The sequence below is a fragment of the Thamnophis sirtalis genome, unplaced genomic scaffold (assembly GCF_051295495.1).
Source record: "Thamnophis sirtalis isolate CommonGarterSnake01/CBP01778 unplaced genomic scaffold, rThaSir2_p1.2 scaffold_9, whole genome shotgun sequence".
Lineage (NCBI taxonomy): Eukaryota > Metazoa > Chordata > Lepidosauria > Squamata > Natricidae > Thamnophis > Thamnophis sirtalis.
Genome location: NW_028261389.1, coordinates 68401151 through 68416194, shown reverse-complemented (window position 1 = coordinate 68416194; position 15044 = coordinate 68401151). Strand labels below are relative to the sequence as shown.

The following is a 15044-nucleotide window of genomic DNA, read 5'->3' as shown; positions in this document are numbered from 1 at the left end:
TTTAATAAGAAACTTGCTTGGAATTATTTTATTTTATTACACTTTCTATCTCGTACAGAGGTGGCTCTAGCTTACAATCATTAAAAAAACAAAACCAAGATGAAACATTTTTATTTCTTTTCTTCCAATCAAGGGCAGTTCACATGCAGCCAATCACTGTGTCCAGTTCTGGTCACCACGTTACAAAAAGGATGCTGAGATTATAGAAAGGAGCTTTCTGAGGAAGATGGAAGGTTTAGAACAAGGGAATTTAAATAAATATAAATAAAATAAAACAGAGATAATAGGGTCTAGAGCAGTGTTTCTCAACCTTGGCAACTTGAAGATGTCCGGACTTCAACTCCCAGAATTCCCCAGCCAGCATTCGCTGGCTGGGGAATTCTGGGAGTTGAAGTCCGGACATCTTCAAGTTGCCAAGTTTGAGAAACACTGGTCTAGAGATTAAACTGTGTGATGAATAGTTAAGGGAACTAGGTATGTGTAGCCTAGTTCACCATAGCTGTTTTCCAGTACTAGAGGGGTAGTGACAGAGAAGAGTGGATTGAACTGTTCTTCAAAGCACCTCATCCTTCAAAGGCAGGATGAGAAGCAATGGGTGAAGCCTGTTAAAGAGAGATCCAATCTGAAATTAAGGAGACATTTCCCCACAGTAAGAACAATTAATCAATGGGACAAATTGCCCTGTGGATTTGTGGCTGCTCCATCGCTGGAGGTTTTCAGGAATAGACTGAACAACCATTGTCCAGAATGGTATAAAGTTTCCTGCCTTGAATAAGGGTCTATTTCAGCCCTATCATACTATGACTTTGTCTCTGACAAAGCCCATGTATGGGTTATTTAAAGCAGGGTTGGGTTCTGGCAGAGACTAATACCGGTTTGCTCAGGGACGCGCTGTGCATGAGAGTACGCTTGATGTGCGCTGTGTGCGCATTCGCAGTACAACTAAAATTGCTCATACGCAGAAGCAAAATAGCAATAGCAGTTAGACTTATATACCGCTTCATAGGGCTTTCAGCCCTCTCTAAGCGGTTTACAGAGTCAGCATATTGCCCCCACAGTCTGGGTCCTCATTTCACCCACCTCGGAAGGATGGAAGGCTGAGTCAACCTTGAGCCGGTGAGATTAGAACCGCTGAACTGCAAATAACAGTCAGCTGAAGTGGCCTGCAGTACTGCACTCTAACCACTGCGCCACCTCGGCTCTTAGGTAGAGATGGCGGCACCGTAAGCTGGTTCAGGGGTATGGCAGGCCTGGGTCACTGCCGGTTCCAGTGACCCAGGCCGCCAAGCTACTACCGGTTCAGTAGAACCAATCCGAACTGGTAGGAACCCACCACTGATTTGAAGTATTCCAAAAGCACCTTTTCAGCTGCTTTTTGTCTTCTGTTGTCTTAAAGATTACCACTCCACATGGAGAAATATAATGGTTTGTGATTTTTTAAAAAAATGACATATACTCATGTGATCTCTCTGTTGGTACTTTGTGCAGCATGGTTTTACTATAATTTGATATAATTCTTTTTTTTCCACAGTATAAATGTTTCTGTTTCTTATTGTAGGACAATGTGACAGACAACAGAATAATAATGGAGAACCCTCAGCTGAATGAGTTTGAAACTCTTACCGCTAAGTTTCATTTTGTGGATCTGGCGGGATCAGAACGATTAAAACGTACAGGGGCAACTGGAGAGCGAGCCAAAGAAGGCATATCTATCAATTGTGGACTTGTAAGTTTAAATTCCAGTTCTGCCTTGTCAGTAATCAATCACCCTGCTGGCTTTCATGCCTAAGGCAGGTGTTGTGGCCTATGGGCCGCTGGGCCCTCCAGCAGCCGAATCAGAGGAGGAGAAGGCGTGCAAATCAGGGCTAGCATCAAGGCAACCTGAGATCTCCGAAGGGGTAGAGGAAATGGAGCTGTCAGAGAGAGGGGGGGGCAGAGCCTGGGACATCTGTCAGCCCTCAGATGGAGAGTCAGCCGCCCTCAGGTCTGTAGGTGGCTAATGAGGAAGAGGAGGAACAGTGCCTGATGCACAGATACACAGAAGGCAGAGGAGAGGAGAGCAGTGGAAACCTATGGGCTGATCCTTGGTACGGAAGAGCCCCCTCTGCTACCGAAGCCCAACCCTAACTCTGGGGGTAAAAGGCAGGGAGCAGAGATGAGTAGGCATGGCAGACAACTATTCATCTCCCTGCTGGACAGACTTGTTAGCCTGTGTTGAGAGAGAAACACTTTGCCGGGATTGCTGGCGCGCCTAATGAATCAATAAATCATTGATTTAAATACAGAGGGTTTGTCGTGTTTGGGGAGCTGGGTCAGAACAGCAGATCTAGAACTTAGAGCCATGATGGTACAGTGGTTAGAATGTGGTATTGCAGGCTAACTCACTGCTCACCGCCAGAGTTTGATTCTCACCGGCTCAAGGTTGACTCAGCCTTCCATCCTTCCGAGGTGGGTAAAATGAGGACCCAGATTGTTGGGAACAATATATGCTGACTCTGTAAACCGCTTAGAGAGGGCTGTAAAGCACTGTGAAGAGGTATATAGATCTAAGTGCTATTGCTATTTCCTATTTTTTTAAAAACCCCGAAGCATTTTATTGAAGGATCTTGTCGATTTGTCATGCTGCCCTTTCTCCTTTAAACAGTAAACAGAATGCAGGATCAGCTGAAACTAAAGTATTCAATTCACAGAAAGCTTCCTGCCCATGAAACAAAATAGGCTGCTCTGAAATTTGCAGAGCTGTTGTGCATGGGATGAGATCCCCCCCCCCCCAGTTCTTGAGCTACTTGATTTTTGTCAGTGATGCTTTGATTTCATTTGTTTGTTTTGACCTGACCAATGTGATTTTTATGTTTTCAGCTGGCATTGGGCAATGTAATAAGTGCACTGGGAGATAAGAGCAAGAGGGTGACTCATGTACCATACAGAGATTCAAAATTAACACGACTATTGCAAGATTCCCTTGGAGGGAATAGGTAGGAGCAAGTATTTAATTAAATATATATATATCTTGTTTGAAAGCAAGAATGAAAAACTTTGGTTGACTTGCTGTTGTATATCTGCATTTAAATATTTTTTGTACTTTAAAGAAATGTTAAATGGCAGAATTATTTTTATGACCTTGCAAATCATACATTATATAGCCATTTATTTTTAAGAATAAGCAGAAATAAATCTGGTTTTATAGAATGCAAATAAATTATTTTCTTTTTTAAAAAATTACATCTTCCAATGAACATAGAATAATAGAGTTGGAAGGGACCTTAGAGGTCTTCTAGTTGAACCCCCTGCTCAAGCAAGAGACTCTATGCCATTTCAGACAAATCATTGTCCAGTTTCTTTTTGAAAGCTTCCAATACCTTAGCATTTTTATTTAAGATGGGCAAAGGTAGATAGATGGGCAGATGCCTAATGTTTAATTCCATTACATTTGAAAATTAAAGTAGGGCCAGAAAAAGATTAAGATTTGTCTTTCTCAGTCTCTTACAACACCTTGTTTTCTATTACTGATCCCAGAGTTCAACTGTCCTGCTTTTTATTTCAGAAAAATCCCTTCTGACCATTCTCCTAATTGTATTTTTTTAGTGTTATAATAGCAAGAGGAAATGTAAAATAGAAAAATAAAAAGCTTGAGTCATATTGTGATTAAGGACATAGGGTATTAATTTCCACATATAATTATCAATGTGAATTTTCAGTAATTAGCAATTGCATTTAAATTAACATTTAATAATTACAGGTTATCACATGCAAATTCATCTCACCATTGGCTATTTGATTTTAATATAATAATGTTTCCTCTGCTGCTCAACAGCAATCAACCTGTAGTCTTCAATGGAACTACATCTACCTGGAGGGAAACATGCAGTGGGGTACCTGAAGATTCTGTCTTGGGCCGAGTACTCTTCAACATTAATGAGCTAGATGAGGGGATAGAAGGAGAACTTGTCAAACGCCCAGCTGCGGGGAATAGCCAACACTTTAAAAGATACACTCAAGATTCAGAAGGATCTTGACAGACTTGAACACTGGGCCCCATCCAACAGAATGAAATTCAGTGGTGAGAACTGTAAGGCTTTACACATAGGCAGGGAATACCAAATTTACAGGTATAAAATATGTGCTACCTGCTCAACAGTAGCAACAGTCAGATATATCTAGGCGTCTTAGTGAATCACCACTTAAGTATAATCCAGCAGTATGCTGCTGTTGTGAAAAAAAGCAAATGCAGTTCGATATTGCATCAATAGTTTCAACATCATATGATTATGCTGCACTGGAATACCACAGTTCTGGTCACCATGATACCAAAAGCATATTGAGAACCTAGAAAGGGTATAGAGAAGAGCAACAAGCATGATAAGGGCTCTGAAGGTTAAATTGTGCGATGAACCATTGAGGGAACTAAGCATGTCTAGTCTAACAAAGAGAAAGACTAGAGGGACATGGTAACTGTCTTCCAGTACTTGGGTTATCATAGAAAAGAGAGGGTTGACCTATTCTCTAAAGAAGGGAACCAGCCTGTACAAGCAGCAGGCAAACACACAAAGCTTTATTTGTGTATGTGCAGGATTAGGTAGCACATATGAAACCATCTCTCTCCCTGCCAGTCCATGAAACCAGAAAAGGTGGAGACTGTTGCTATAAAGCCCCAGAGGTAAGGACGAGAAGAAATGGAGAGAAAAACATTGAAGAGAGATCCAGCCTAGAACTAAGGAGAAATTTTCTGACAGTGAGAACACCTAGGGCAGGGGTTTCAAACTCAAGGCCCAAGGGTTGGATCCAGCCCACTGGGTGCTTAGGGCTGGTCTGTGCAGCCACCCTGGAAATAGCGAAGGACTGGCCATCGTGCCTCTGCCAGTGAAACTGGAGCTCGGGTGTCAAACTGGTGGCCCGCGGGCCACACGAGTCACACGCTAGCCGCTCCCACCCTGTTTTAGCGAAGGGGGTTTTTCACTGACAGCTGTTTGCAGGAGGCCATCGCAGCAGAAACGGAGCTTGGGAGCCCGTTTTCACTGGCAGAGTGCTCGGGCTCATCCCTGACACAAGTGACATAATGTTGGCCATGCCCACCCTGGGCCCCCAAGGCCAAACACAACTCAGAAACGGCCCTCAACGAAATCGAGTTTGATACCTGTGACTTAGGGGAAGGGTTTATCTCCTGGAATTGTGGTGCACATCATGGGAAGTTTCCAAGAAGAGACTAGACTGCTATTTGTCTGGAATAGTATAGAGATTCCTGCTTTATTAGGGCAGGGGGGTGGACTAAAAGACTTCCAAGGTCTATTATTCTATGTTCTGTGTTCTAAGTTTCTTGCACAAAAATTACCTTTGAACTATTTGAGTGAATGTAATATTGGCCGTTCTAGCTGTGAGGCTATCCAGCTGATAATTGTGTTTTTATGAGCACTACATCTCTGCATGTGAACTTAAATCGGTTATTCTGCCCTTTTAACATGGTATTTAAAATGCCAACAAATAACAAAATTCTGGAGAGGGGAATTCTCCAGAAATTCTACACTTTTCAGCCAAAATGGCTTTTGGCAAGAACTTTTTACATTTTGTTGAGAAAATGCATCAATGATTTTGTTTATATATGAAATCTAAACTTACTGGAACAATTGCCAAGAAATTGTGAATGTGTTATTCCTGATTTGTCATCAATTCTGAAATATGTAATTATTATCACTTTGTACGGTAGCCTGGTTACAAAATGGCAGAGATTTCAGTCAAGATTTGATCTCTCCTGTCAAGGTCTTGTAATTAAGCTTTTGTTTATTAATGCTTGCCAAGCAATGTGTTTTTAATTACTTTAACAGTTGTTTCGAAATGATGAATGGCTGCTCTTTTTCACCTCCAGCCAAACAGTCATGATAGCTTGTATAAGCCCTTCCGACAGAGACTTCATGGAAACGTTGAACACCTTAAAGTATGCCAACCGAGCAAGAAATATCAAGAATAAAGTGATGGTTAATCAGGACAGGGCTAGTCAGCAGATCAATGCTCTGCGGAGTGAGATAACTCGATTGCAGTTGGAACTCATGGAATATAAAACGGTAATGTTTATTGGGATCTGTTCCCTTTAAAAAAAAAAAGCAAGTTTATTATAATTACCTTTGCTATAATGCAATGTGAATAATTGCACTTTGAAACGCCTGACTTGTCCCCCTCCCTCTGCCTCAAGGGCCAGAGTGAGTTGCCTTAAGACTGGCAGACAGGTTTACCCAGTACATTCTATTGCACCTTTTACCTTTGAATCCAGGGTCATCTTCTTTATAATTCTAATTTGTGCACGTTCCTATCTGTTAAAAGGCCCAGGTTGCAAGGAAGGAAAGAACGTTTACAATTCACAGCTAGTGGGGAAAAAAGCAGAGATAGTCCATGTTTAGCAGCTTCTTTGTTTAGAGGCTATTTGCTTGACATTTTGCTTGACATTTTAAAATTTTTAAAATGACATATTTTAAAGTTGCCAGGGCTGAAAAACACTAGACTGTAGCCAGGGGTGGGCTTCAAAATTTTTAGCAAGGGGTTCTCTGCCCGGTTGCTGGGTGGGCGTGGCCATGGTGGGAGTGGCCTAGTCGGACGCCTGCACCAAGGTGGGGGGGGCGGTATTTTTCCTCAAGCCTCCGGGAGGGTGAAAACAGCCTCCCCAGGCTCCGGCCTACTCAGGCTTCCTGAACTTCCGGTAGGCCCGTTTTTTGCCCTCTCCGAGCCTTCACATATGCCCAAGCTGCATCCAAAACGTGGGGTCTCCGGGGAGGGGAGGGGAGGGGAGGAAAGGGGCGGGTGGGGCAAGCCAGGAGTGGAATTTGGGGGTTCTCCGAACTGCACAGAAACGTAGCTAGAGGTTCTCCCAAACCTCTGTGAACCCCCAGCAGCCCACTCCTGGCTGTAGTGATGAATCTTGAAAGCTAGATGGTATTTTCAAGATTAAGACACTTGTGATTTAATTTTTGAATATATCCAGTCAAAGTCAATATAATCTGTGGAATCCTTGGTGTACTTTGAACTTGGTTGGTTGGTTAGTTGTAGACTTTGCAAACAAGCAGTCAAATCCAAAGAGCAACAAAGATTCCACATTTCAATCCTGAAATACACATGCTCTTTTCTCTTTAGAATAGTATCATCTAAAACGGGTGTCAAACCCGCAACGACACATTGTCATGTGACGTATTGCAACTTGCTTGGCAGGAAATTGCATATTGTAGTCATGTGAGATGCTCACTTAACAACCCAAAATTCTTACTCAAGGATGGAAACAGGACGGCCAAAATTGCCATTTGCTAAGCAATGCAGTCATACGATGTTGTGCTTTATACTTGCATAGCTTAGTGAATGGAAATTCCGATACCAATTACTATTGTTAAGTGAGATCTTTCCATATCACGTAAGGGTATTTGAGCGCATTTGAAGCATATATGAAACACTTCAATATAATTTTATTCCAGACAAACTATAATTCAGTGTTCAGAACTAGCTAAGATGCCACATTGACAGTGTTCCTGTTTTTCAAAAGATTAGAAGATTTGTTAAGATTAGGGCAATGGCATTGCTTTCTTTCTTTTTTTTAAAGGGTAAAAAGATTATTGATGAGGAAGGCGCGGAAAGTATTAACGACATGTTTCATGAAAACGCCATGCTGCAAACAGAGAACAACAATCTGCGAGTTAGGATAAAGGCAATGCAAGAGACTATAGAGGCCTTGAGCGCTCGAATCACACAGCTTGCCAGTGATCAGGCCAACCAGGTCCTTGCAAAAGCAGGTAATGTGTACTTTATCACTTAAATTGCTGTACGAATTAAGGTCTGTAAGAAGTTCTGGCGGTTTGCTAGAAAAAGGGGAAAAAAATAGATCCAAATGCACAGGTACAGAATAGGCGGTACCTGGCTCAAGACCTAGTAACTATGATAGGGAACTAAATGTCCTAGTGGACCCTTAACTAAGTATGAGCCAGCAGTATGTTGCAGCTACTGGATGCTATATATTGCAGCTACTAGAGCCAATGCTGACCTGGGCTGCATCAACAGAGGGATAGTATCAAGATCACGTGAAGTGATAATACTATTGTCAGGCCTGCAGCCATCTTTTCTTTTGGGTCTTTGGCCTGCCACACTTTCTATTATTCTGCTATGCATTTTCTATTGTGGAAAAATGGGAGGGGGGATTGTAAGGAGCCACATACTATGTAGCCAAAACAAAATTCCTTTCTAGAAAGCCAAGGTCACCCTTTGTCTTTGCACTTCTGCATGTGGCCGGAACTGGATGGGTGTAACTGCCAGCATGGCAGTGGGAGACTGGGCCATGTGATGGACTTGTGGGTGTGGGGGCAAGATCTTGAACTTTCAACTAGGTGGGAAAAACAGGGAAGCTTTCAGATTCGGGTTTCTACAGATGTGCCGACGTGGCTCTCTTTAATAAATTGAAACTTTAACCAATACTTTGCCTTGGACTCTGATTTACTTTTGCATGCTATTTGGAACCTTGACAACTACTTTATACTGCACTGGTGAGGCCACACTTGGAATGCCACATTCAATTCTGGTTATTGTGGTATGTTGAGACCCTAGAAAGGGTACAGAGAAGAGCAACAGAAACTATAAGGACCTTGGCTGCTAAATTATATGATGGATAGTTGAGGGAGTTATTTATGTCTAGCCTATCAAACAGAAGGATTAAGGGCTATGTGATAATTGTCTTCCAGTACTTGAGGGGCTGTCACAGTGACGGGGAGATTGACTTATTTTCCAAAGCACCAGAGGGCAGGACAAGAAGTAATGGGTGGAAGCTTGCTAAAGAGAGATCCAACCTAGAAGTAAGAAGTATTTTCTGACAATGAGAATAATTAATCAAACGAATGCTTTGATTAATTGGGTGCTCAGTCACTGGAGGTTTTCAAAAATAGATTGGACAACCATTTGACTGGGATGGCATAAGGATGCTGCCTTGAGCTGGGGTTGAACTGGAAGACCTCCAAGGTCCCTTCAAACCCAGTGATTCTGTGAAACTTCAGACTGGTTTATTTAAATGTTTTGATATCCTTGTGCAAGTATAGTACATTTAAAAACCATGTAGTTTGTGTCCATCTAGTATTCAATTTAACTCAATCTTGTTCTTACAGGAGAGGGTAATGAAGAAATCAGTAATATGATTCATAACTACATCAAGGAAATTGAGGATCTCAGGTAGTATTCTGCTATTGTTATAATTTTGGCTTGGTTGTGTATGATTAGAATATAAAGGATTGTAGCTAATTTTTATTATCGAGACAGTGTCTTCAATGACTCCAACTCCTGGATGACAAGTTCCAGAGTTCACAGCCAGTATGGCTTCTTTTTCATTGGGAGGGCATAATATTAGAACCCAGACAAATTGTGGCAGTCTCAACTCTTGTTTATGAAGAAGGCTTCATAAGATTTATTTAACAATCTGTGGTTAGTAAGATGTAGTATATATTGTAACATTAAACAGTAGTTGATTCAATTTTTCCATCTCTTCCATATAACTAAATTAAAATAAAATAAATTACTGGAATTCTCATATCTCATCAAGCCATTGCTTGTTTGAGCCAGCTTTTATAAGTTCAATACATTAGTCATGTTGCTGAATTATTTCTGATTTGCTTCTCTTTCTCGGAGTGCAAAATCAAATCAGGAATAAACAGGGAAGTGCAACATGCCAAGATTGCAGTCAGTAATCCATGGAAAACAATAGTTTTGCATTATGGTTTACTCTTCTAAAAAACGTTATCCACTAACCTAATTTTCTCATCCTGATGAACAAAAAGCTTACAAACACTATACAATTGGCTTGTCCATATTCTTACAAGAATATGGTATGAAAAAGAAAACTGCTTTGTTAAAAATGTTATATAATGATGAAAATATTATTGTGACTATTGTTTGCAATTCCGTATGCGGCTTTTTGCATTTATGTGAACAAATTGCTTAGAATTTTGAATAAGCCATTGCATTCTTAATTAGTTAGTTTTATATTTGAGTTTTTCTTCTGCCTTTTTCTCAATATATTTTTCTTCTTCAAGAGCTAAGCTACTCGAAAGCGAAGCAGTGAATGAAAACCTTCGGCGCAACTTGTCAAGAGCTTCAACAAGGTCAACATTCTATGGTGGAACCTCAGCATTTTCTGCTTCGATGCTTCCCTCTGATAAGGAGACGATTGAAATCCTGGATATGGCTAAAAAAGATTTAGAAAAACTGAAGAAGAAAGAAAAGAAGAAGAAAAAGAGGTAGAAGTCAAAGCTGAACATTGAGTGTTTCTTAACTAGCTGTCATCTTTAATTAGATTATTGAATATAAGGATCCTGCCATCCATCTTGCAAACAAGCAAGGGCTTTACTTTATGATGAGTAATACAATGAGTCTGGTGCACAATTCTTATTTATAAGACAATGGCGAATAACATTCTTGAAGTTACATTTAAATCAGGACAACTCCTTTCCATTTAAATTTTAAAATAAAATACATAACACTGCACAGGCTAAATTTGCATAGGATGCTTACCTAGTTTGGGGTGAAGTGTATCATGGGAACCCATGCAATATAGTTAGTTTATAGTTGAGTCTTGTGAACCCAGGCAGTTGGGCTAATTCGGTTAATAGTTGTTAAGTACATCATGGAGTAAAGGGTGGCTCAGTGGCGAAGACACTAGGCTTGTCGATTAGAAAGGTTGGTAGTTTGGTGGTTCAAATCCCTAGCACCGCGTAATGGAGTTAGCTCCAGTTACTTGATCCAGCTTCTGCCAACCTAGCAGTTCGAAAGCACATGAAAGTGCAAGTAGAAAAATAGGAACCACCTTTGGTGGGAAGGTAACAGCGCTCCACGCGCCTTTGGCGTTGTGTCATGCCAATTACATGATCATGGAAATGTCTTCGGACAGTGCTGGCTGTTCGACTTTGAAACGGAGATGGCCACCGCCACCTAGAGTTGGGAATGACTAGCACATATGTGCGAAGGGAATTTTTACCTTTATCATGGAGTACTGTAATTTCTCATGGAATCACAACATAACTTGCATGCTAGATTTACATACTGATTTGGGTACCTATTAAGAGTTTTCTTTAATGTTGAGAGAGGGATATTTTTATTTTTATTTTCATATTCAGCTTACATCTGTCTTGCTGTCTTCATTTCATACTACTTTATGTTTTTATTATTTTGCCATTCCATAACATCTTAAAAACAAATGATCTTATACTGAATAATTATATAATCAAGGGTGCGTCTTATATACTGAATACAGCATTTTTGGCCTCCCAAAACCCCGCCCCTTCATCAAAATGGCCATGCATAGCCTTTGGGAGACTTCCAGAGTGCTCCTGGGGGCTGGGGATGGCAAAAATGAGTGAAAAATGGGCCAATTTTTTTGCTTGTTTTGGGGCCCCCAGGAACACACTATAAGCCTCCTAAAGGCGATGCATGCCCTTTTTTTGACAAAAAATGGGCCCATTTTCACAATAAACAGACCGTTTTGTGCTTGTTTCCCCCCCGCCCAGCACTCTGTAAGCCTCCTAAAGGCTATTCATGCCCTTTTTTTGACAAAAAACTAGCCCGTTTTCACGAAAAACAGGCCGTTTTGGGAAGGTCTGCAGAGTGCAAAAACTTTTTAAAAAAATTTGTCTCTTCAAAATCTTTGTGTGTCTTATACTCTGGTGCGTCTTATACTCCGAAAAATACGGTATACATAAATACCGATTTATCAAGAGTATATAATTTTTCCTTATAAACTGAGAGCCACTCTTAGCTTTTGAATTATGCTTGAAGAGGCTTCTTTTTCAAAAGTGGCCTTAGGACAAACACTAAACTTGATTTAATTTTATTTACACCCATAGTTAATTAAATGTGACTCGGACTTTCTCTGGGCTCTCAGGATTTGGTAGAAGCTCAACACAGAACACTGTTGCAGATTTTTTTCCCCTTTTATTCAAACAATGAGATGTTAAAAACAAAATATTTGTTTAACCTTTAGTTTTGATATCCCAGCTATATTCTGTAACATGAGTATAACAGAATATATTATGTATTCTCCCCATTCTGAGTCAATAATGGATGCATTTTTTTGCTGGTTAATATTTTATAGCCTGTTTTTACCCAGATATTTATGTGCTGTATAATGTTAGCATAATGCATCTGTCCGTTGCTCTATACCTTGATTCTATCAACTTCCTAATTTAGAATTTAAAAAGGTCCTTGCATATATTGATGGCAATTTGCTGTCTGCCAGTCAGGCTGACTGCTTGCTTATTTCTAAGTGGATAAAACCTTTAATCCTCTTTCATTCTTTGGGGAATCATCTGCACAGTGTAGACTACATCTTATGATGCTCTTTGAATTTTCAGAACACTTCTCTGGACCATGCCCCAAAACTCTTTGGCAGTCTCCTCCAAGTTTGCCTTCAAACTAATGAATATTCAGAAGGATAAACAGTGCCAATACAATTCAGGCTTATGAGCTCACACCTTTAGTTATCAAAACCATACATCTTCAGTAGCTGGAGTTCTCTAGAGCCGTGATGGCGAACCTATGGCATGAGTGCCAGAGATGGCGTGCAGCACCCTCTCTGGGGGTACCGTCGCCCCAGCTCAGCTCCACTATGCATGTGCACATGCCCCCCGCGAAATAGTTTTCAGTTCTCTGCTGCGAATGCGTGGTGTGCATGTGGGTGCATGTGAGGGGGCCCGTGCATGCATGCACAGGGTGGGGCGCATGTGGGGGACCGCATGCACATTGCATTTTGGGGATTTGGGTACACACACACGTATTCACACACATGCACTTTGGGCACTTGGTCCGGAAAAGGTTAGCCATCACTGGTCTAGATAATATTTGTCTCAACCATTACACCTCTGTCCTATCTCTTCCCATTACTCATTCCCCATAGTTCTTCTGATAATTTAAGACTATACTTCTGCTGCCATCTCAGCATCTGGAGCTATCCTTTCGTTCCACCTAGTGGGGAACACTTCCAGTGAGAAACTAAACTATGCTCTACTTCCAGATTGTTTTTATAAAAATTAAGCCAACACATTTTGGGGGGATTTTGCCTAGATATGCAAGTAGCTAGGAGGAAACCATAGCTAAATGCAACTGTCATGATAATAAATTAATAGGATTACCATCTAGCACTGTTCTCTGAAACCAACTGTTCCCAAAATGGGAATATTCTATTCCTCTGAAACTTCCTGTAATTAGTTTTTTGCATCCCTTCTGTCTAGTTATATTTTTAGTACTTCCAATTTTGACAGCAATTTTTGGAAAATTCAAGGGCATATAGTACTTTAAGATGCCAGTCACTTTTTCTCTGGTCTTATGGTCATCCTTCCATTTACAGTAAATGTAATTGATTCTGATTCTCTTCCATTTAGTTGTGTCTAGTTATTTTTGATTCTCAAGACCATGCAGTTTTCTCAGCAAGGTTTTTCAGATGTGGTTTGCCATAGCCTCCTTCCTAAGGCTGTGACAAAGTGATTAGTCAAAGGTCACCCAGCTGGCTCTATGCCTAAGGTGGGATTAGAACTCACATCACGAAACATCACATGACAGCAATGTGACACGGTGAGTTTGACACGTGTGTCATAGATTCTTAAGATCAGCCGAACTGGAGTAGGTGATGAAAAGCAAAAGGCTTTTAAGCAATATTTACCCACAAATAAAATAAGGCTTTTATGTTTCTTCAGTGAAATAATTATCTTATATATTAAAATGTATGGTTTATGGATTTGGCAAATTAGTTACCAAATTCTTATTCCACTAAGTTAACATAATTTGGGAGTTGCCTTTATTTACTGTGTATTTCAGTAACATCTTCATCTCAGTGCCATATTTCAGCATAAACCATATTCTGCAATCATTTCTAAGCATTCCTCATCTCTCTTTCTCTCTCTCTCTCTCTTCTTTTTTTCTCATCTCTCTCTCTCTCTCTCTCTCTTCTTTTTTTCTTCTGAAATTTTTCTTTCAGACAAGGAATAATTGACATACTGAATTATAAAACATTTTACTATGGCAAAATATAAACAGTTGATTTTCTTATGGAATATATTTTAAAAATATGTTGTGTTTCATTTAGAGCAGAGGTGTCAAACTATTTCATTGAGGGCTATATTAGGGTTTTGTTTGACCTGGGGGGGGAGGGGAGACATGGCCAGGGTGGGTGTGGTCAGCATGATGTCATTTATGTCAGGGGGTGCCTGTGGTGGCCCGATGCTCTACCAGCGGAAACAGGCTTCTTAGCTCCATTTTCCACTGCGACAGCCTTCTGCAACCCTCTGCCAATGAAAACAGAACTCCACTTTTGCTGGCAGAGGCACTGCGGGCTGGTCCTTCACTATTTCCAAGGCAGCCCCACAGGCCATATCTAAGCCCCTGCGGGCCAGAGCCGCCCCCCCCGGGCCTTCAGTGTGACACTCCTGGTTTAGAGGCTCAAGCTTTTCTGGAGATTTTCTCCTAGATATACTTTTGTTTCTTCTTTATTGATATAATGGAATTATATAATTAAGTAAGCATTTCTGCAAGGAGCAAAAGGAAACATTGCATTCAGAGCACGTTAAAAACAAATTTTACAACTTTTCTCTTAACACCTGTCTTCTAATAGGGTGGTTCTTGTACTGCTAAAACGGTAAGCCATCATTTTAGTAGTATGTCCATGCAGCCTGATGATAAGGTTTTAAAAAAGGCCCTGACTCTTGTTAAAATTATTTGCTGATCTGTGGAAAACAAATGGTTAAAAAGAGTAGGAACAGGAAAGAAACATATTCATCTTCTCTGCATTTCCAATCCAGTTCAGGAATTGTAATCTACTTTTTTTTTAGATGCTTGCAAAAATGTAGAGAAAGTACACACCAGAATATTGAAGTAACATTCAAAAGCATAACCTGGATAAAACTATTTGCAAAAGATATGATCTTAGAAAATGAGTTGCTTTCTGTTCTTTTAATTTTGAAAAAAAAAAAAAAACTAACTACAAACTTACAAGGAAAATAAGTGGGAGTTAATTTAAGCTTGAATAAATTATAAGTGATTGAACTGAATTT

General features: G+C 40.4%; 1 protein-coding gene across 12 annotated transcripts in view; it reads left to right on the top strand.

The window, feature by feature from the left end:
- Positions 1-15044, top strand: part of KIF21A (kinesin family member 21A) — a 94998-nt gene that overhangs the window by 33581 nt on the left and 46373 nt on the right. For all 12 annotated transcript variants that reach the window (XM_087722181.1, XM_087722182.1, XM_087722180.1 and 9 more), the window contains 6 exons: positions 1559-1726; positions 2860-2975; positions 5861-6056; positions 7574-7763; positions 9120-9183; positions 10041-10244. In XM_087722181.1, the coding sequence (XP_087578307.1) occupies positions 1559-1726; positions 2860-2975; positions 5861-6056; positions 7574-7763; positions 9120-9183; positions 10041-10244 (938 nt within the window). The remainder of the gene's footprint in view (positions 1-1558; positions 1727-2859; positions 2976-5860; positions 6057-7573; positions 7764-9119; positions 9184-10040; positions 10245-15044) is intronic.